The sequence below is a fragment of the Biomphalaria glabrata genome, chromosome 18 (assembly GCF_947242115.1).
Source record: "Biomphalaria glabrata chromosome 18, xgBioGlab47.1, whole genome shotgun sequence".
Lineage (NCBI taxonomy): Eukaryota > Metazoa > Mollusca > Gastropoda > Planorbidae > Biomphalaria > Biomphalaria glabrata.
This window is the reverse complement of record NC_074728.1, coordinates 19,725,624-19,749,576: the sequence shown is the minus strand read 5'-3', so window position 1 is coordinate 19,749,576 and position 23,953 is coordinate 19,725,624. Positions and strand designations below refer to the sequence as shown.

At 35.6% G+C, this 23,953-nt stretch overlaps 1 protein-coding gene and 1 long non-coding RNA gene across 3 annotated transcripts; both read right to left on the bottom strand.

The window, feature by feature from the left end:
* Nucleotides 1–780: 780 nt before the first annotated feature.
* LOC129923875 (uncharacterized) lies at nucleotides 781–2,314 on the bottom strand. The gene is made up of 2 exons (XR_008775823.1): nucleotides 2,125–2,314; nucleotides 781–992 (listed from the first exon to the last, which is right to left on the bottom strand). It is a non-coding gene; the product is annotated as an uncharacterized LOC129923875 (long non-coding RNA).
* Nucleotides 2,315–5,691: 3,377 nt separating this feature from the next.
* On the bottom strand, nucleotides 5,692–23,699 carry LOC106080199 (uncharacterized). 2 transcript variants are annotated; one of them, XM_056017374.1, is made up of 12 exons: nucleotides 23,607–23,699; nucleotides 21,512–21,701; nucleotides 19,040–19,142; nucleotides 16,443–16,490; nucleotides 15,215–15,290; nucleotides 12,732–12,826; nucleotides 12,474–12,542; nucleotides 12,120–12,179; nucleotides 11,748–11,801; nucleotides 10,288–10,484; nucleotides 7,032–7,227; nucleotides 5,692–5,903 (listed from the first exon to the last, which is right to left on the bottom strand). In XM_056017374.1, the coding sequence occupies exons 1-12, from the start codon at nucleotides 23,645–23,647 to the stop codon at nucleotides 5,749–5,751; spliced, it is 1,284 nt and encodes a 427-aa protein (XP_055873349.1). In that variant the 5' UTR covers nucleotides 23,648–23,699; the 3' UTR covers nucleotides 5,692–5,748. The 2 variants fall into 2 exon arrangements, with proteins under 2 accessions (XP_055873349.1, XP_055873350.1); XM_056017375.1 differs by lacking the exon at nucleotides 5,692–5,903 and having other exon boundaries at nucleotides 7,074–7,227; nucleotides 10,284–10,484.
* Nucleotides 23,700–23,953: the final 254 nt, after the last annotated feature.

Sequence of the window (23,953 nt, the reverse complement as noted above, 5' to 3'; positions counted from 1 at the left end):
AGATAAAAAGATAGATAGATAGATAGATAGATAAAAAGATAGATAGATAGATAGATAGATAAAAAGATAGATAGATAGATAGATAGATAGATAGATAGATAGATAGATAGATAGATAGATAGATAAAAAGATAGATAGATAGATAGATAGATAGATAGATAAAAAGATAGATAGATAGATAGATAAAAAGATAGATAGATAGATAAAAAGATAGATAGATAGATAGATAGATAAAAAGATAGATAGATAGATAGATAAAAAGATAGATAGATAAAAAGATAGATAGATAGATAGATAAAAAGATAGATAGATAGATAGATAGATAGATAGATAGATAGATAAAAAGATAGATAGATAGATAGATAGATAGATAGATAGATAGATAAAAAGATAGATAGATAGATAAAAAGATAGATAGATAGATAGATAAAAGATAGATAGATAGATAGATAGATAGATAGATAGATAGATAGATAGATAGATAGATAGATAGATAGATAGAGAGATAGATAGATAGATAGATAGATAGATAGATAAAAAGATAGATAGATAGATAGATAGATAGATAGATAGATAGATAGATAGATAGATAGATAGATAGATAGATAGATAGATAAAAAGATAGATAGATAGATAGATAAAAAGATAGATAGATAGATAGGTAGATAGATAGATAAAAAGATAGATAGATAGATAGATAGATAGATAGATAGATAGATAGATAGATAGATAGATAGAAAAGAAACAAAACATCTCCAATCGAAAGTGAAAACACTAGTCTGGTTTATTAAAATAGATTTAATCAAGGGATCTCACATTTTTCTAATCAATCATTCTCTACACTGTTTTTATTAAATAAATGCAAATGACAAAGAGGGCTATGAGTTTGATGACATCCCCTGTGTGGAACTGTGCACGTCTGGCTTTTGATATGTTCACTCTACCAGTTGTTTCATCATACCATGTAACGAATGTTGATGTGTTTTTTGTAGCTATAATAATTGATTGTGGAAAACGAATAATAATTAATTTCCATGAAATTATATTCGAAATTTTTTTTTTATTAAATAATATATAAATAAAATAAAAACAATTATTGATATTAACTTAGAAAAAAATTTAGGGTGCGGTGGGTGAGTGGTAAAGCGCTTGACTTCCCAACCAGGGGCCAGGGTTCGAATTCTGGTGAAGACTGAGATTTTAATTTCCGGATCTTTGGGCGCCTCTAAGTTCACCCAGCTCTAATGTTTACCTGACATTAGCTGGGGAAAAGTAAAGTCGTTTGGTCGTTGTGCTGGCTACATGACACCCACGTTAACGTAGGCCACAGAAAGGGATCCCTTATAGATCTGCCCTATAGATCACAAATCTGAAAGGGGAAATTATACTTTTTCCCCAATTCCCATTGTATGATCAAGTATTAACTTTGAACAATTATTCATCGTCCCTAATGAAACTATTTACCAATTAGTCAATTTAAATAGTGGTAATAATTTTTTTTTATTTGGAAAAAGGGAATAAATCTTACAGTATTGACAGATATGGCTTTAAATGCCAGAAAAAAAAATGACTTAGCAGAGTTTAAGTTATTGGTTAACATGCATGACTAGATTGACCTAGAAACACGTGTAGGACTAATCATCTCCATTTTAGAAGTAACGTCTGTATTTTTAAGATAAGATTGTATCTATCTATCTATTTAATCTATCTATCTATCTATCTATCTATCTATCTATCTATCTATCTATCTATCTATCTATCTATCTATCTACATACCTACCCACCTACCTTTGTATCTATCCATCTATCTATCTATCTATCTATCTATCTATCTATCTATCTATCTATCTATCTATCTATCTATCTATCTATATCTATCTCTCTATCTATCTATCTATCTATCTATCTATCTATCTATCTATCTATCTATCTATCTATCTATCTAATCTATCTATCTATCTATCTATCTATCTATCTATCTATCTACCTATCTATCTATCTATCTATCTGTCTGTCTATCTATCTATCTATCTATCTTATCCATCTTTTTGCTTGTCTGTCTAACTTTCTATCCATCAATCTATATGCATATAACATGTCATGTGCACACATATTGTCCCTTACGTCGGACAGTCAGAGTTGCCCCTTCATGTAGCCAAACGGAAGTAGACGTAAATATGAAACATGCGTAAGGTCCACTCTGCTCTACTTGGATATTGGGCGTACGCAAGGTGATGGTCGCCGTGTACAAGTTCATGCACTCTCCGTTAATGCTGTAATCGATTCCTCTCATTGTTACCGACCATTTAATGTTCTTTAACTAGGAAGAGAATTAGTTTTTTTATAACTTAAATTTATATATATATATAAAGCAATGATGAGCTACGCCAAACAGAAGAAACGCTAGCCAGAACACTACGGAAGGAAAAGCCATACCTCTTCTGTTACAGGAGGAGCGATGGCTGAGTGGTGAAAGACTGGGCTACCGAACCGATATCTGGGGTTTGAATCCTGGTAAAGATTGGGATTTTTAATTTCGGGTTTTTTTCGGGTGCCACTGAGTCCATCCAGCTCTAATGGGTACCTGATATTAGTTGGGGAAAAGTAAAGGCGGTGAGCTCTATAGGCAGATAAGTAGACCACACCGAAAGGATCGTGCATCCTAGCCAAGTTTCGAGTCGGTCACTGTCTAATTGGTGTTTACTTCGGACGGTTGCGATAACAGTACGACACACGGTGTCTTTACCGCATTGAGGACGATGAAACAGTAGACCACATTTTTATGAATGTTGAGTTTTGCAAGAAGAGCAATCAGTACAAGGATAGGAAAGAGAAAGAGAGAGAGAGAGAGCGAGACCTGTTCCATGTGCGGCATCGGCCTGTCCTTGTATGAGGCGACCTTAAAATGACTGCCCGCTTCCTTTCACGTGCTCTAAGAGAGCTAATCTCACCATGTTCATTTATTAATAGGAGTTCCTGATACGGTACAAATTCAAAAGCTGAAACGATACGGATAAAAAATAGATCGTACAGTCTCAACCATGTAGTGTGCAATCGGCTGAAGGGCTTTGCCCCACTATGTGGTTTTTTGTTAAGAAAGGACAAAACCCAACTTTTGTCTGAAAGTGTGAAGAAGGTCGTGAAAGCTTTCAGACTAGGCCACTTTGAAACAGTCGTCTCGTGTTCATCAACTCCCCAGTACAAGCTTGTCTAACTCTCGACTTGAATATTTTTCCACACCTGATGCCAGGGCCGGTCCTAACAATGGCGGTGCCCTATTCGAAACGGATTGCGTGGGGCCCAGTCTGGGTAGGGATAAAGATAATTTCAAAATTTAGATTTTGTATTAGAAAATACATTTGTCTTTGCAATACAATAGTATTACATGAAAGCTGACAATGCCGCTTTGTTTTTAATCGTTTGTACGATTGACACCCCAAACTGAGAATTTTGTCTATTTTTCAGGAGATTTTAATAATTTCAGGAGATTCCCTTGACTTTTTCGTGTATATTTTGCAATTTCAGGAGATTTCGAGGAGGCACTGGAAAATCAGGAGGCCGCGGAAACGCTGTTATTATATTTAAATAATAATGGTTTAATTTAATAATTTACACCTAGAATTAGCGCGGGGCCTATGAAACTGCGGGGCCCACTGCGGTCGCATAGGTTGCAGTGGCCTAAGGCCGGCCCTGCTTGATGCAGACAACGCCGTTGTCCGCCAGAGGTCTATTTAAATTTTCTTTACATTTTCTGCGCCTAACTTTTCTGAGCGTTATATGGGCATGACAGAATGGCTAAAATGTATTCATTCTGTAGATGCCAGACTTGTTTTATTCACAAAATTTTTGAAGGGTACAAAGATCGCTCTACAACGAAAAATGCTGTATAAAATTTAGAAGTCTATTCTGTATTGACGGAATTTTTGATAATTTGGAAGATAAAGATGTAAAAATGCTTTCTTTCTATATTTCATTTTCTTCACGATTAAATTTTTTTTAAAAATATTTCACCATAAGACGCTCCAGTAGATAGATAGATAGATAGATAGATAGATAGACAGACAGACAGACAGATAGATAGATAGATAGACAGACAGACAGACAGACAGACAGACAGATAGATAGATAGATAGATAGATAGATAGATAGATAGATAGATAGACAGACAGACAGACAGACAGACAGACAGATAGATAGATAGATAGATAGATAGATAGATAGAGAGATAGATAGATAGATAGACAGACAGATAGATAAATAGATAGATAAATAGATAGATAGATAGATAAAAAGATAGATAGATAGATAAAAAGATAGATAGATAGATAGATAGATAGATAGATAAAAAGATAGATAGATAGATAGATAGATAGATAGATAGATAGATAGATAGATAAAAAGATAGATAAAAAGATAGATAGATAGATAGATAGATAGATAGATAGATAGATAAAAAGATAGATAGATAGATAAAAAGATAGATAGATAGATAGATAGATAAAAAGATAGATAGATAGATAAAAAGATACATAGATAGATAGATAGATAGATAGATAAAAAGATAGATAGATAGATAGATAGATAGATAAAAAGATAGATAGATAGATAAAAAGATAGATAGATAGATAGATAGATAAAAAGATAGACAGACAGACAGACAGACAGATAGATAGATAGATAGATAGACAGACAGACAGACAGACAGACAGACAGATAGATAGATAGATAGATAGATAGATAGATAGATAGATAGACAGATAGATAAATAGATAGATAAAAAGATAGACAGACAGACAGACAGACAGATAGATAGATAGATAGATAGATAGACAGACAGACAGACAGACAGACAGACAGATAGATAGATAGATAGATAGATAGATAGATAGACAGATAGATAAATAGATAGATAAAAAGATAGATAGATAGATAAAAAGATAGATAGATAGATAGATAGATAAAAAGATAGATAGATAGATAGATAGATAAAAAGATAGATAGATAGATAGATAGATAGATAGATAGATAGATAGATAGATAGATAGATAGATAAAAAGATAGATAGATAGATAGATAGATAGATAGATAAAAAGATAGATAGATAGATAGATAAAAAGATAGATAGATAGATAAAAAGATAGATAGATAGATAGATAGATAAAAAGATAGATAGATAGATAGATAAAAAGATAGATAGATAAAAAGATAGATAGATAGATAGATAAAAAGATAGATAGATAGATAGATAGATAGATAGATAGATAGATAAAAAGATAGATAGATAGATAGATAGATAGATAGATAGATAGATAGATAAAAAGATAGATAGATAGATAAAAAGATAGATAGATAGATAGATAAAAGATAGATAGATAGATAGATAGATAGATAGATAGATAGATAGATAGATAGATAGATAGATAGAGAGATAGATAGATAGATAGATAGATAGATAGATAAAAAGATAGATAGATAGATAGATAGATAGATAGATAGATAGATAGATAGATAGATAGATAGATAGATAGATAAAAAGATAGATAGATAGATAGATAAAAAGATAGATAGATAGATAGGTAGATAGATAGATAAAAAGATAGATAGATAGATAGATAGATAGATAGATAGATAGATAGATAGATAGATAGAAAAGAAACAAAACATCTCCAATCGAAAGTGAAAACACTAGTCTGGTTTATTAAAATAGATTTAATCAAGGGATCTCACATTTTTCTAATCAATCATTCTCTACACTGTTTTTATTAAATAAATGCAAATGACAAAGAGGGCTATGAGTTTGATGACATCCCCTGTGTGGAACTGTGCACGTCTGGCTTTTGATATGTTCACTCTACCAGTTGTTTCATCATACCATGTAACGAATGTTGATGTGTTTTTTGTAGCTATAATAATTGATTGTGGAAAACGAATAATAATTAATTTCCATGAAATTATATTCGAAATTTTTTTTTTATTAAATAATATATAAATAAAATAAAAACAATTATTGATATTAACTTAGAAAAAAATTTAGGGTGCGGTGGGTGAGTGGTAAAGCGCTTGACTTCCCAACCAGGGGCCAGGGTTCGAATTCTGGTGAAGACTGAGATTTTAATTTCCGGATCTTTGGGCGCCTCTAAGTTCACCCAGCTCTAATGTTTACCTGACATTAGCTGGGGAAAAGTAAAGTCGTTTGGTCGTTGTGCTGGCTACATGACACCCACGTTAACGTAGGCCACAGAAAGGGATCCCTTATAGATCTGCCCTATAGATCACAAATCTGAAAGGGGAAATTATACTTTTTCCCCAATTCCCATTGTATGATCAAGTATTAACTTTGAACAATTATTCATCGTCCCTAATGAAACTATTTACCAATTAGTCAATTTAAATAGTGGTAATAATTTTTTTTTATTTGGAAAAAGGGAATAAATCTTACAGTATTGACAGATATGGCTTTAAATGCCAGAAAAAAAAATGACTTAGCAGAGTTTAAGTTATTGGTTAACATGCATGACTAGATTGACCTAGAAACACGTGTAGGACTAATCATCTCCATTTTAGAAGTAACGTCTGTATTTTTAAGATAAGATTGTATCTATCTATCTATTTAATCTATCTATCTATCTATCTATCTATCTATCTATCTATCTATCTATCTATCTATCTATCTATCTATCTACATACCTACCCACCTACCTTTGTATCTATCCATCTATCTATCTATCTATCTATCTATCTATCTATCTATCTATCTATCTATCTATCTATCTATCTATATCTATCTCTCTCTCTATCTATCTATCTATCTATCTATCTATCTATCTATCTATCTATCTATCTATCTATCTAATCTATCTATCTATCTATCTATCTATCTATCTATCTATCTACCTATCTATCTATCTATCTATCTGTCTGTCTATCTATCTATCTATCTATCTTATCCATCTTTTTGCTTGTCTGTCTAACTTTCTATCCATCAATCTATATGCATATAACATGTCATGTGCACACATATTGTCCCTTACGTCGGACAGTCAGAGTTGCCCCTTCATGTAGCCAAACGGAAGTAGACGTAAATATGAAACATGCGTAAGGTCCACTCTGCTCTACTTGGATATTGGGCGTACGCAAGGTGATGGTCGCCGTGTACAAGTTCATGCACTCTCCGTTAATGCTGTAATCGATTCCTCTCATTGTTACCGACCATTTAATGTTCTTTAACTAGGAAGAGAATTAGTTTTTTTATAACTTAAATTTATATATATATATAAAGCAATGATGAGCTACGCCAAACAGAAGAAACGCTAGCCAGAACACTACGGAAGGAAAAGCCATACCTCTTCTGTTACAGGAGGAGCGATGGCTGAGTGGTGAAAGACTGGGCTACCGAACCGATATCTGGGGTTTGAATCCTGGTAAAGATTGGGATTTTTAATTTCGGGTTTTTTTCGGGTGCCACTGAGTCCATCCAGCTCTAATGGGTACCTGATATTAGTTGGGGAAAAGTAAAGGCGGTTGGGCGTTGTGCTGGTCACATGACACCCTCGTTAACCGTAGGCCACAGAACAAGATGACCTTTACATCATCTGCCTTATAGATCACAAGGTCTGAAAGGGGAACTGTATCTTTTCTTTACTTTTGTTACCTATTTGGAGTTCATCTATGGTAAAATAGAGGTGGAGGATTCAGCCCCCGTCGCCTCAGCGTGGCACCTCCGTGGAAACGTCTTGTAGTGGAAGTAGATAGACTAAAAATGGGAATCGAACAAGGCCCCAACAGGATACCCTGGGTGAGCTTTTTTTTTTTATCTTCCTCGGGGTGGGATTTTACAAAGGCAGCAACCCTGTCCAAAAAGTCCTCCACACCATTTTCACAAAAGGGGGCTGACATCAGTGTCCCTTGAGATGTAGTGGCGGTCAATGCACGAAACTTGGCGGTTACAGATGAGGTAAACTCCCTATGGTTAGCACTGCCCTTGGCTTTTATAGAGAGTGGGGCCCAGTAACGTGGCGCGGTCCCTGGCCATTTACCGCTGGTGGCCCTCAGACAGAACTAGGGGTGAAGAGCTCCCGGTCCAGGCCTGTTCGATCAACGGGATACTGGCGCTTTCGGCGTCGATTCCTTATTGGACTTGATCAAAGGTAACTTACAGGAAAGAGGGTGCGGGATTGGATTGTGTTTGGATTGTGTAGTCTGAGGAGTTTCTGATCAAATGATGGTCTGGATTAATGCCGGTAAACTAAAACTACTGGTGTGATAGTTGAAAAAAGTATCTTGCTGAAGACGTTAGAGAAAAGAGTTATTGTTTTTAATTCTGAATACAATCATCAGCTGAATCTGTGTATAGTGTGATCGAGAGGCCAAGTGCGCTTGAACTTGGCTTGTCTTGGCTACCTAGAAGGGGTCTCGAGGTTCGACACCTGACTTGGGCAGAGTTGCGTTGCCCAAAGGCAGCACGGAAAACCAACTCCTAGATACCCCCACCCCCACTGGTCCACAAAAGAGATTGGACCAAAGCGCTCTTAGCATGCTATAAGCATGAAAGTAGCGCTATATAAAAGCTATAATAATAATTTTTAAAAAATTTACATTATGTCTTATTCATTGGAAAAGTGGGTTAAAGTTTATTTAATGTTCTTTACATAGTTCGCCCATCATGTGGTTTGATGATGACTACTTTATCATCCAGGGGGCTGAAGGCTTTGCGCCTTCTCTTGATGCTGGTGAGATCTATGTGAGCCTGGAATATTCGGCTGCACACTGGGCAGTTTATTCCAGCTAGTGTCATTGGCCTTGCTTTTTTTTTTTCTGGCGCTTTTCTTCTGCCAGCGTTGTTCTCTTGACCTCTGAAATTTGTGCGCTAGTTTTTGACAGCTAGACGCCATGATGCTCAGTCATGTGCTACTGTCTCCCATGTGGCAGTGCCAATGCTAAAGGCTTTCAGAGCAGCTTCTCTGAATTTAATGTCCAACATTTAAAATATAATACGCCTGCATAGGTTTAGTTGAATTAGTGGGATGCGTGGTCGAGAGGCCAAGTGCGTTTGAACTTTGGCTTGACTCGGGCAGAATTGTGTTTACTGAGCGCCTAAAGGCATCACGGAAAACCTACTCCAAGATACCCCCCCCAACTGTTCCACAAATGAGATTGGACCAAAGCGCTCTGAGCATGCTATAAGCATGAAAGTAGCGCTATATAAAAGCTATGAATATATATATTAGCTGTTTGGAGCTACTAATTGTTTTTGTTTTGTTTTTAGATGGTTCGGATGTTCCTTAAGAGTTGAACGACGGGAGATGGGAGCGGGCAGGGTTTGAGCCTCGACCATTGATAAATCTGAACGACAGTCCAGCGCGCAAACCGCACGACCAGGCAGCCATCAACGCCCTAGCGACAACGTGCAGGTGTCTACGTGTTCCAAGTCAGTGTTTCCCAAAGTTTTCTGTAACGAAACACTGAGTATTTAGCGGAACACTTTGCTCATTTTTAAAAGCATATATCATCTCTGTCTGTCTGTCTGGTAAAATGTTTGAACATGTTTTTTTCTCTCATTTCTCATTCTCGGATCAGGTTGAAACTGTTGAACAACGATTCATTGTACCTGACAAGAGATGAGTTTTGAGTTTTTGGCACATCGGCACAATTTATGCCGTGTCGTGCCCGTAATCCTTCAAGGATTACTCTCCTTTACAAGAGCTAAATTACATACAGTTAAATCATTAAAAACAAGGTCTATTCACAGTTAAAATAGTAAAGGTATTTTATTAATGATTGGTGATTAATGATATCAAAATGAAGGGAATAAATGCTACTTAATGAGAGATCTGGATGTATATATGGATTTAATCCCCTTCTTACGTTATGACAAGTTTTTTCTCCCACTTCCCATTCTCGGATCGAGTTGAAATTTTGCGTAATTATTTATAGTCCATGACAATATACGAAACAATGCAAAATTAACCAAGTAGTTAATTAGTTTGTACTAAATGTAGTAATTAATTTATCTTGCTTTATATAACAAAAAGGGAGCTAAAACCTGTCATTTTCAGATAAATGACAGTAATTAGCGGTTCTTTCACTTAGTTTAAGCTTTGTTATTTTTTAAATAATCTTTTTTTTTTTTTTTGCTTAGTTTTAAATTCACGTGTTGGCCTACTAGTTAATTATTCCAGTACCTCGTGGAGGACCTATTCAGGCCTCGAGGAACACGAGGGTTCAGCGGAACACAGTTTGGGAAACACTGCTCTAGGTATCACTTGAAGAAAAAAAAAACTTACATACTTTAAAAGTTTTATTTTTCGATTTCCCGTACACAGCGAGTATTAAGTTTGTATCTGTCTTGAGGTCGTAGTAGGACACTTCCAGCACATCAACACAATTAGCGCCCTGGGGGAGGACATCCATGACTGCTGCAGTACAAAGTAGGCTTACATGCTCTCCCTCTACTGGCATCGATTTAGAGAGAAATTGGACTTTGGCTGAAGAACAGTTAAAGTCAGTTGTTATTTTTGTTTGTAGAGAGAAATTGGACTTTGTCTGAAGAACAGTTTAAGTCAGTTGTTATTTATTTGTAGAGTAAAACTGGACTTTGTCTGAAGAACAGTTTAAGTCAGTTGTTATTTTTTATTTTTTTCTAGAGAGAAATTGGACTTTGTCTGAAGAACAGTTAAAGTCAGTTGTTATTTTTTTAGTAGAGAGAAATTTGACTTCGGCGGAACAACAGTTAAAGTCGGTTCTAATCTTTTTTTTTTTTTTGTAAAGAGAAAATGGACTTTGGCTGAAGAACAATTAAAGTCAGTTTTTTTTTTGTTTTTTTGTAGAGATAAATTGGACTTTGGCTGAAGAACAGTTAAAGTCAGTTGTTATTTTGTTATTTTTCTATTGCACATCTAGGTGATACTTTACTATGCTAGTGTAATTTGACAAGATTTGTTAGCGAGTGGTGTTATGGATCGGGGGTCAGTGTAATTATTGGAAGAGACCTAAAATTATGAATCTACGGAGAAATACAGTTTTGAATTTCTTTTTTTTTTATCTCGCGTCCCCCGACAGGGGAATAGCCGATGTTAACTTTGTGTAGTGCGTCCGTCTGTCCCTCCGTTTAGATCTCAAAAACTAAAATACGAAAATGAAAATCCGATATCATGATATTTTCAATCTATTAAAGTTCTGATGCAACAGCTTTTTTTTTGAGAAAGAGAAAAAAAATAATTTTTTAATTAATTTTTTTTCATAAATGTACACCAATTTTAAAACTATTCACTATTAATACTAAAATTCAGGAGACATAATTATTAGTAAGAGCCATCCACGCAATGTATTTATATATTGAAACCTCTACACTAATTTTATACTCTTCCTAATATTATGCTATAAAAAAATTTTCATTACTAAATTAAGTGTTTTATGACCTGTAAGCTACTTTAATAAATTGTTTATTTTCGTTTTAATTAAAATAGTAAGAATTTATTATGTATATAAGTCAAATACAATTTTATACAACTAATAATTGAATTTTCTGTACCTTGATCACATTGCAACTGCCTACACTCCATATATAATTAAACATTTAACAAAATGAAAGATTATCTCCCTTGCGACCATGAATAAGAGATGGGCCCTTTACAAAATAGTTAAATTAATTAGATAATCTTGTACTATTGAATTAAGCCAGGTTCACATTGAACTATATCTACATATCTATCAGTTCATATGAATATTAACACTGTAACAATAAGTACCAAATGACCATGGCATCCTCGGATGAGTGATTTCTGTCGTAGCCTCCTGTGTTTCTTTTTATTTGAACGACACAGTGAATTTCAGTTGACATCATGAAAGAAAAAGCAAAAGCCATTTTTTTTTTTAGTAATTTCAAGTGAAAATTACTTTTACGATAATGAAACATTATCAAATCTATATAACGCTGGAACTGAGTTTTCCAAATGCGGTAAATAAGCTGAGTTTTTTTTTTCTCATATTATATATATATACATAGATCTTAAAATTTTAAAGGAAATCGTTAAATATATATATATATATATATATATATATATATATATATATACAATTTTATCAGTTCATATGAATATTAACAATGTAACGATAAGTACCAGAAGGCCAAGCCTTGCTCGGTTGAGTGGTTTCCTTTGTAAGCTCATTTGTCGAACGCTCTTGTGTGTCAATTTATAGGAACGAGAGAGTGAGTGCCAGTTGAAGACATGAAAGAACAACAAAGATCATTACTTTAGAAATTTCAAGCCAAAATTAATTTTACGATAATATAACATTTTCAAATCTATATAACGGTCGATTTGAGTTTTTCCTTATGTGGCTAATAACCTGAGATATTTTTTTTTAATTTGTATACATAGACCTTAAATTTTTAAAGAAAATCGTTAATTATATATTATATATTTACATATCTATCAGTTCATATGAATATTAACAATGCAAATAATAAGTACCAGAAGACCAACTCTGGCTCGATTGAGTGGTTTGTATCGTGGTCAAATTTGTGAAACGCTCTGGTGTGTCTATTTACATGGACGAGAGAGAATTCCGGTTGAAGTCATGAAAGAAAAACAAAGATATGTTGTTTTTTTAAATTTGAAGTCAAAATTAATTTTAGGTTAATGAAATATTTATTACCGAAAAAGCTTCGCTAAAACATTCACTGCACAATTTTTTATTAGTTAATAATAATCTATGTGCTACATACGTACGACTGGGACATCTCCCGTTGATATAGCAGTCCTCTGGTTTGCTTTGAGTGGCCTCCCCCTGACAAATTACGTTCGGGAGATCTTTCTTGCATTCCCTGCAGAGAAGTCACGTGACAGCACAGTGTTGAATTTCTCGGGGTTAATAAAACAGTGGTTCTCAACCTTTTAAGCTCGGCGACCCCTTTTTATATTCCCCCACTCTGTCGCGACCCCCCCCCAACACACACATACAGCAATAGAAGAGTAGACAATAACAATCCACATTTTCGATGGTCTTACGCGATCCCTGGCAAATCGTCAATCGACCCTCAAGGGGGTCGCGACCCACAGGTTGAGAACCCCTGTAATAAAACTTTTTTTTAAAAAAGCTTATATCAACTCACTTTGTCTGTCTGTCTGTCTGTCGGAAATCTTGTACACATTGTTTCTCCCACTTCCCATTCTCGGATCAAGTTGGAAACTCATCACGCGTATACACTGCCCATGACAACACGCGAATCAATGCAAAAAAAGATAACCAATGTTATGTACTAGTTTAGAGAGTATATTAGTTTCGGTAGACGAATATATTACGTATCATATTTAGCGACGGTAAAAGTAGTGACGCAGTAACACAGACAGAATGACGTAGCAGAATATAGACAAACAAGAAGAGCAATATGGCGATAGCGTAGAAGAAGGTGGTTTAGTAGGATAGATAGGTCAATAGCGACGGTTTAGAAGACTAGACAGACTTCCCAGCCATGAATAAATGTATCATGTACAGCAGTAAAAAGTCTTTATCAAGTGTATATCGTTAAGTGTAATGTTTGTTGGCTAATGTGAAAGATTTAATGAAATAGCAGTAAAGTTACTCAAGATACTAGCCCACAACACTAATTAATGGTACCCCTACAAAACAAGAGCAGTAAAAAATATATTTCAGTCATTTTGAAAAAAAAAAAAACTTTAGATATCGTAAAATATGAATAGAGCCAATTTTATTTTTTGTTTTAATGTCATCATAATTTTTCAGCCATTTTTCAGGAAAAACTTTAGAAATACTTTAGATATTTTAAAACATAAATATGCAAACAGTAAGCAAAACATTATAATAAGCTAAAATGAATAATTTCAAAATATTTCATTTTTTTTTTTACATTTCAAAAATGTACTTTGAAAACAGGCAAAGCTAGTTGTCAGATTTACACACACACACACACACACACACGCACACACACACACACACACACACACACACAGAGTAAAATTGTAGGAAACGTCACGTCGAAGTTCCATCACAGCTTAAACGGGGTCACCACATTAAAACAAAAAATTATGCATTTTAAAACATTGGTGAAAAGAGGATTGCTACCAAATTGAAAGTACTCTCGTTGTCTGCTCTGCAAATATGGCCTACTTTAAGATCTATTAATATTGAAAATGATAGAGTCATGAAAAAGAATGCTGCCCAGGACATTAAATGTCTAATAATCCAGTATTTGTATACACATCATATACAAGTCCACGCTATTTTGTCTTGCGCTATTTTGTCGGGGAATGCTGTATTATTTTGTCGGCGCTATTTTGTCGGGTGACCCTAATTAATATTTTGATATTACTAAAAAGTATTGATATACATACATACATACATACATATATATTTATATATATATATATATATAAGTAATTGTGCAATAATAATCATTAAGCATTAAATCATGTTAGAAAACAAAGTTGGAATAATGCAAGAAATAAATGAGCGAAATGAAAAAAAAAAAAAATTGATTAAGCTTAGAATAATGTGTATCAATCAGTTTGGATCAGGCATGTAATTTACTTTCTAATAGATTTAGGCTAACAATAGTAAATCTGTGCGATAAGAAATATTTTTTAACAATTGTTTTTATTTAGCGCAATTTCATGCCTGTAGCGTTCCCTATACACTTTGATCCTATCACTTGTCTTAACCAGTTGGAAAGGGGGAGAAAGATCGGGGTATCTGGGTGGTCGCTTTTTAAATGTATTTAAAAAAAAAAAAGGAAACGACCTGAATTACAACTTGTAGGCAAAAGCCTTATCAGGCTTCTCAAGCCAACGCGGTGACCATTCTACTATGAGTCTACGAACATGGAAGATTGTGTAGTCATCTACTGTTTTTATTTCATGTATGTGTTAACTAAACCTCAGACGGCAGCCTAATAATATGGGGACTAATTCAGCTTATACCAGCACTTCATTCAAGTACTATTTCAAGTACTATTTCTTTCCCTTGTTTGAGATATCAAACAAAGTAATTTATTACCAAAAAGTTAATTAACTAATTGGTCATTTCTAAAAAAAAAATATTCTTGTTTTGTAAAAGAAATAATCGTGAAAATTATAAACTTTATCGGAGATAGGGTGCGAAGAAATATGGTGCATTTGCTTTTGGCTAGAAAGACAGAATGAGTTGATATAAGCTTTGTACAAAAGACACTATATTGTTGTTGTTGTTTTTTTACCTGTATCTATACATTCTAGTGTCATTACAATCTCGTCCACAAGCCCACTCCGACCAAGGCTCGTATTCCCGTAACACTGAAAAAAAGGACACATTTATAAATACACACACTCTCAGACACACACAGACACAATGAAAGATAAAACAAAAAATCACCATGGCCACCGTTAACAAAACTTTGCAGTAAAAAAAACAACCCTGCTGCGATGTGAGGCCGAGTGGGAATTTGGCTACCAATCACGGGGCTCTGGCTTAAATCTAGACTTAAGACGAGTTGCGTTTTGTGAGCGCCTATTTTTCCCATTCCCCCCCACTAGTCCACTAAAGAGATAGGGTCATAGCATACTTAGCATGCAATTAGCATAAAGGTTGCGTTATACAAAAAAAAAACAGAAAAAAAAACACAAAGCTTAGCTCCATCTTGCTACACTAAACAAAATTAGTTTATTAAGTACTAATTAATTAGCTAATTTTCTGATTGATTCGTATAGTGTCCTTTGACTATGAATACTTATGCGAAATTTCAATTTCAAACATCAACTTTACTAGCAAGAGGTTGCAGCGCATTGACCCAGTCGCCTGGAGGAAGAAACTGGAGGCACTGTGGCTGAACTGTAAAGCTCTTGACTCGCGGTCCCAAGTTCGAATCCTGGTGAAGACGGAGATTTTTAATTTTGCAATGCTTGGGCGCCTGTACGTCGACCCAGCTCTAAAGGGTACCTGACATTAGTTTGGGAATAGTAAAAGGTCGTTGTGTTAGACACATGACACCCTTATTAACCGTGGACCACAGAAACATATAACCTTTACATCATCTGCCCTATAGACTACAAGGTCTGAAAGGGGGAACTTTACTTTACATCATCTGCACCATAGATTGCAAGGACTAAAGTGGGAACTTAATTTTTATTCAATCAACTATCTAAACTACTAAATCAATTTTTGCTAACTTTTATAAGTAATGAAACAGCCCAAAAGCAAAAAACGCGTAAAAATATAGCGACCACCGTCTTTTCAAGCAAAAAGTTATAGCGCATTGATCAGACGCCTGGAGGAAACTGGTTGGTGGCCAATGCTCTAGGCGGCATCATAGAAAGAAATGAAGAAAAGATGTAAATGAGTTGAGAGCATTGTCGAGGTTAAATGATGAATAATAATTATCGGTATATTATACTATAGATATAACCAAGATTATCAAGAGGAACAAAATGTTAATGCTAGGTACGAACCCTTGAAGGAATTGGTGTCCTCATCTATCTGACTATCTTTATCGTTGTCTGTAAGAAAAAAACAAAGAGAATGACTTAGGACATACAACACAGCGACAACGTAACAAGCACATTAGTTAATAAATGGGAAATATATTTTATAATGATCCAGCGTAGCTTTTCCATTGTGAACTTTCATGTAAATTTTTTTGTAGCAATGCGCGAATCGATAAATGAAGCTTGAGTTGTGACCTTTCAAAAATTGAATATACCTCCCCTGAAGTTTTTCTTTAAAAAGTGGTGTATTTTTTTTAAAAAATCTGCTTGCCTAGATAATTTTTCAAATTAAATTGTTCACTTTCGGAAAAGAAAAAAAAGTAGCTGATGCATCAAAACTTTGAATGATCTAAAATATCATGGTGTCCAATTTTCATTTTCTCTTCTAGTTTCTGAGATCTAAACGGAATGACGGACGGACAGACCATAAAAACAAGTAGCGTCTTTTGGCGGCCGCTAAAACTAAAAAAACAAAACCAATCGAAAGTTTATATTAAGCATAGTTGTAGCAATTAGTTTAAGATCAGTTATGACTAACAGTATAAAAGCATTTGAAAAAAAAAAAGAGGGGGGGGGGGGATTGAATTGAAAACAAACTGAATTTGAGCTCATGGCTGAAGCCTCTACAAGCGCCGCCATTGAACCAACCTTCCAGTCTTATGAACATAGAAGATTGTATAGTTAGGTATTGTTTCTATAGTCTCGTCGTATGTGTGTTCACCAAGACTCAGACGACGACCGTTAAAGGGGACTGATACAGCCTTTACCGCTACTTTAGTCAAGTACAGTTTATTTCCCTTGTTCGACCTAACAAACAAACTAATTAATTACCAATTGCTATATAATAAATTGGTTTATTTTTTTAAATCCCAGATTGGGTGTCGGACAAATAATGTGTACACATTTTCACCAGATAAACAGACAGACAGACATAGTGAGTCGATATTTAAAAAAACGTAAAGTTCCCCTTTCAGACCTTGAGGTCTATAGGGCAGATGATGTAAAGGTCATCTGTTTCTGTGGCCTACGGTTAACGAGGGTGTCATGTGGCCAGCACAACGACCAACCGCCTTTACTTTTCCCCAACTAATATCAGATACCTATTAGAGCTGGGTGGACTCAGAGGTGCCCAAGGATCCCGAAATAAAATCCCAGTCTTCACCAGGATTTGAACCCGGGACCCCCGATACAGAAGCCAAGCGCTTTACCGCTCAGCCACCTCGCCTCCTGCGTCGATATTAGCTTTGTACAAATATTTTTTTTCAAAATCAAAGCTATAACATTTACAGACATATCTCTCACTAATGTAAGATTTAGTTTACTTTTTTTGTCAAACAGAATTAGTAAACAGCCACTATTTAATTACCTCCACAATGTACCATTGCGGGATGTTTCAACCTGATCCGAGAACGAGTTCAAAATTTTTATCAGACAGACAAACAGACAGACAGACAAAGTGAATTGATATAAGCTTTACATTCTTTTAATGAACCAACTTATGAACCATATGTAGAATTCAGTCAATAGCATTGTAACGAATCACCTACATACTTAAAGAACTTGAAAACTCAGGGATTCAAAGTAAAATAATACTTTTATGTTTAATAAATCACAGCCAATAATGTACAATTGGCAACAACGTATCACGGACTGTATAAAAGCTTCACACTCCGACGTAACAGCTCTGTAACGCTGTATCAACTCTGTAACGCTGTATCAACTCTCCGCCTCTTCCTAGACTTGCACTCGATTCTCTGTTCCGGACCGACTTCCCCTACACTGGTTCTTGACTCCGACTTCAACTCGTACTTGTGAAGTTGCGAGGTAATGTGAAGCGACTTGACTCTGACAACTTCGCTCTTTATGTAGGGTCCCTACTGACTTCTAGAACCGGACAGAATGTCACTCGACCATTCTGGTAGATCACAGAATTCGAACTTGGGACTCCTTGGCTCGGAATCTAAGCGTTGATCTCTCAGGCACAACGCATCTTGTAGCATCACTAAATTTTTTTTTTTCTAATTCGCACAAAGAGGCTGCCTGGTCGTGTGAAATGTATTCCAAGGGGACGTAACGCTGGTCCAGGGTTTAATAAAGAGCGGAGGTGTCACAAACAAGTCGCTTCACGCCGTTTTTAGGGCGCCCCTGATTCCACCCACTTTTAATAGGTAACGGATTTAGTTGGGAAAATAAACGTTATTTTGGCTACATGACACCCTCGTTAAGCGTGGACCAGATAAACTGATAACCTTTCCATCATCTGCCCTATGGATCACAAAGTCTGAAAAGGGGGCGTCCTTTTTTTTTCTCTCGGGGATACACACACTCATATCCTAAGGTCTCCATAAAGATTTGAACTCATGCCCCCTACCGTTAAGTATCAAGCGTTAACAATCAGTACTCTAGATCTTTAGTTTTGTCTAATCTATTTTTTTTTCAAACTATAAATGTTTAGTTTGGTCTAACCGTCAATGTTTAATTTGGTCTAACTCTAAATCTTTAATTTGGTCTAACTCTAAATCTTTAATTTGGTCTAACTAGATCTACTTAACAAGTCATACCCACGCCATCTAAAAACTCTTCATCAACAAAACCATCACAGTCGTTGTCAAGGAGATCGTCAACGGGCACTTCAGTTTCGTTTGAGGTATCGACCTGGCAGGGCTGTACATAGAACGTATGTTAGTATTAAAACAAGAAAAAAACATTAAAATAAAACAGTTTTTTTTTAAAAAAAAAAGCTTATTTCAAGTATGGTTGTATCCATTAGTTTGGATCAGTCTGTCGTTTGCGTCTGAAATTTTCTTTTCGTGTTTAATAGTTGTGTTTTAACTCTTTCTCTCCTAATCGACAATACCATCGTTGGTTAGACCTTATTAAATTTTAATGTTTAATTTTTTTAACTTGACTTTGTGTTTTATAAAAAAAAAAGCGTGCATTTCCCTTTAATCCTATACCAAATAAAACATTTTCTGATAACAAACAAGAAAGCTATTGAAGCTGAATCATAACAGTGTAGTGAGATAGTAATGAGCAAAATGAAGAATTCCTTCGAAACGTGGAAAAATAATGACGGAGAGAAAGAGTTAATGTATAGGAAGTAGCTTGTATGTGGTGTGTGTTGTTGTCAAGAATATTGTGTGTGTGTGTTTACGTCACACTCAGTTCCCGTATTGTCTTTGTAGCAGAGAGAGCTTGTTAGCTGTAGAGCTGTTAACACTACAGTTTCTAGTTTTACTGTTTCCCCGTTTGAACGGGTGTCTTTGGTTGGGCTATGGTGAAGATTGTATTCTTTGAGTTCGCCCTGGGAGCCGTGACTGTTTTTACAGGTGTGTCGTCGTAGTCGAAGCTGCTGAAATGGAGTGTGCGTGGGTGAGGTGTGTTATTTGTATTATTATCAATGCAATGTGTAAATATCCACGATTCATTGACTGGCATATGTTCCAATTGTATTGTTTATTTGTACTTAGCTTATTATTAAATATTATTCTTGTTGAACAATTGTTGATTAGTTATTCACTGTTCAGTTATCATGACACTTGATACGCTGCTGCTCTTTAAAGTATGAAGTTTTCAAAGGGTGTACGTTATAGATGAAAGGCTTGTACCACTCGGCCACCAATTAAAGGGGCTCGAATTCCATACCCGACTCGAGAAGAGTTGTGATTACTGAAAACCCCTGTCTACACTGATATTTGAACCTTCGATCACTCGGTTCGGAAACAAACGCTTCACCACTCAGCCACCACGCCCCCTAAGCTCTATTGTATTATATATTTTTTTTTTTATACCAACTAGAGGAATTTATCCTTCTCTATTCACACGTAAGGCTAATGCCTAATGGAAGCACAGAAATCCCCCTCCCCTTCACTGGTCCACAAAACACACACACACATACAATTTAACGAGACGGATGCACTGAGACTGAAAATAGAGGTGGCCGGCCAGCATGGCATCACGTGTTGTGTAGTGAGCAAAACGTGCGCCCTGAGCAAGACATTTTATTGGTGCCCCCGTACCGCCAGTTCCCATCATCATCAAATAGAATTATAGGAATAAAAATAGAAAAAAGTATTTAATAATAGAATACAGATAACCTTACACTTTATTACCTAACTGAAATATCTACAATAATTATTTTTTTGGCCCCTCTCTGCTTGTTGAATCCCCCCCCCCAACGGTGGCGCCTGGGCATCGTGTCCCCTTTGCCCTCCCCTCACTACGCCTCTGCATGTTGGATATAAGTTCCATCCCGTCGCTTAATTACCACTGCTTCAGCAAAATCTCAGTCTTCTATCGACGCCTCTGATTTAGAAAAGTAGAACCCGATAGCTCATTATACTTCAATCCTTATTCTTATCAGGGCCGGATTTAAGTAAGTGAAGGCCCCGGGACAAAATATTTGCGGAATCCCTTATCCTTTTTCAAAAGATGTTATAAAATGCATTACACTACATTTCTTCTAATTTTCCATCTTTAAAAAAAATATTTATATATATTTTAGTTAAAAAAATATGTATTTATTTTTTAGTTTGTGCAGGGTAAGGCACTGGGTTGATGCACTTCTGTAAAAAGTGGTGCATTTATATATTTCGACAGCATTATACGTGGACACTTCTTAGCCACGACAGTAAGATTTAAAGCATTGTCTGTGAAAATGCGAGAACAAAAAACATAACAAATACATTTTAAAAAATTAATAAAAATACTTTAAAAAAAAATTAATAAAAATACTTTTAAAAAAAATACATAACAACATTTTGAAAATAAAAAAATAAAATAAAATGGGCATAAAAATTACATAAAAATATTTCAAAAAATTAAATAATAAATAATAAAATAAACTTAGTTACTGATCCTTCCAAATTTGGACATTTAAAAAAAAGATCTCTGTTGTGGGGGGTCCCTCTCTTATGCAGGCCAATGGACAGTACCCACGCCTGCCCTCCCTTAAATCGGACCCTGGCTCTTTGAATTAATCTGTCAGAGCTGAACATGAAGCTTGTTGGTGAATACAACCTCCTAAAACTAACCAGATTCAGTGGGGAGACGATGAAGCCTAAAGGTTCCATGTGTCCGGTGCCCAACGTAAAGCCATAGAGGTAGCAGCCGAATGTCGACGAAGGAGAGGTCAAGCTATGCTGGGTAATATGGCGCTCAATGAACTTGAGATGCGTTACTGTCCATGTCACGTTATTGGCTCTTACAATAATCCATTCGTTTCTGAGGAGAAATAAGTGTCTACATCTGGAAATACTGCGTTACAGAAAAAAATAAATAAAGGGATTACTAAATATTACATTAAGAATATGGATTAAACATTCTCCTCCCCCAACCCAACTATTGCTTCTTCCTGTGGCAGGGGCGTAGTTAGGAATTTTCCATCATTTAGGTGGCCAGAACAGGGGGTTTTGACTTTAATGGGGGACCTTGCATTTTTGTGTGATATTTAAAATTTAATGTAAAAAAAATAATTAATTCTGGGCCCCCATCAAGTGGAGTTGGGGGGGGGGGTAAATTCTCCACACCCCTCCCCCACCCTAGCAACGCCACTGCCCTGAGGCTGGTCGTCTGCTTCAGTCATAAGACGATTATGACTTATCTCATTGAGAATTGTATATTCTACCTGCGAAGCCCTGTTGTAAAATAATAAAAATGTTGACCAAATACCTTTTAAACAAAATCATATATGGGGAAAAATCTACATTTACAGATATACTTCTCAAAACTGTAAGATCTATTTCACTTTTTTCATATAAAAAAAATAAATACCATTAACTGTTGAATCTTTTGTTTTATTCGTTTTTTTTTTTTTTAGGAAAAATGAATAATTGTGCAAAGTTTCAACCTGATCCGAGAAGGGAGTTTGAGTTTGAGTTTTGAGTTTAGGCACATCGGCACAATTTAGGCCATGTCGTGCCCGTAATCCTTTAAAGATCACTCTCCCTTTACATAACAAGGACAATGGAAGTGGATAGATATAACGGGTAGAAAATGTTGTACCTGAGTTGATGTAAGCTTTGTAAAAAGCAAAGCATCCCTTTCAAACCTTGCAATTTATGGATCAGATAATGCAAGGGCCATCTGTTTCCACCGCTGATTTGTCTTTGGTATATATGTCGCCACGATAATCCCAAAGTCCAGCCCGATCCAAGCGGTCATTGAAGCAGATGATTTAAAGCTCATCTCTTTTATGGCCTTAGGCTAACAATGAGATCTTGTGGCCGACACAACGACCAATTGTGATTTACTTTTTGCAACTAATTTTTACCACTCTACCAGGGCTCGGGAGGATATAAGTAAGTAAAAATAGCAAATTAGGTATACAATAAAGCATTTTAATAGCAGGATAATGCACTGTAGATACCTCAGAATATGTATATTGTTGGCTTTCAATCCCGGAAATAGTACTTGGCGCCCCGAACCCCGCTGTGAAGCTCTCTGTACTCCCCAGACTCCCTTGCTGGCAAGGGCGAGGAGTCTACAATTTCTCCACTAACTCAAGGAAGAACTTTTTCTGGGGTACAATAAACTTCTTCCAAAAGAATGAAGGGTCAGAATATAAGAAAGATTTATTATGTACACACACACACACATATTTATAGTGGTAAAGCGCTTGGCTTCCAAACCGAAGATCCCTGATTCGAATCCTGGTGAAGACTGGGATTTTTCCTTTCAGGATCATTAGGGCGCCTCTGAGTCCAACCAGTTCTAATGGTTACCTGACATTAGTTGGGGAAAAGTTAAAGCGGTTGGTCGTTGTGCTGGCCACACGACACCCTCGTTAACCGTGGGCCACAAAAAATGACCCTTACATCATCTGCCCCATAGATCACAAGGTTTGAAAGCGGAACTTTACTTTTTTTTTCGTTTATTAATTTTCGTGGATAAGCGGACATGCGTAAAAGTCCTTGAGTTCAAAATCTGAGTGTCGAAGGAAACTCAAAAATCTTAGTTCGGAAGTCAAGTTCTGTACAAAGAAACCTATTGTTGAGCTCAGTTCTCATCGCCCTAGTCATGGGATATATTTTAATCAACGGGGGAAGAATATGTATATAACAACAGGTCCCCTATCTAATAGTTTTGAGAACCATCTAAAAAAAACATGACATTATCTACTATTCTTACTTGTCAGCTATTTTAGTGTTATCCAACAGAATGGAAATCATATGCTGTATACGAACTATTATGGTCACGTAATATTCCGTGGACAGGTCTGGTTCAAATCTAGGACATATAAAGAAACATTCTATTAACAGGATGTCATATGGTTATGTGTATGTCACGCTTAATAGCGCACGGTAGTAGCGGACCAGTGGTGCTAAAAATATCCATATTATTAGAGTGTGCGTGGTAAGCATGCAATATTAAAAATACTTTAAAAAAAACAACAAAGCTTACCTAATGAAAAGAGCTCCAAATTTACAAATTCTTTCAATAATGTAGAAATTATATCCCTTCTTTGATATTAAATA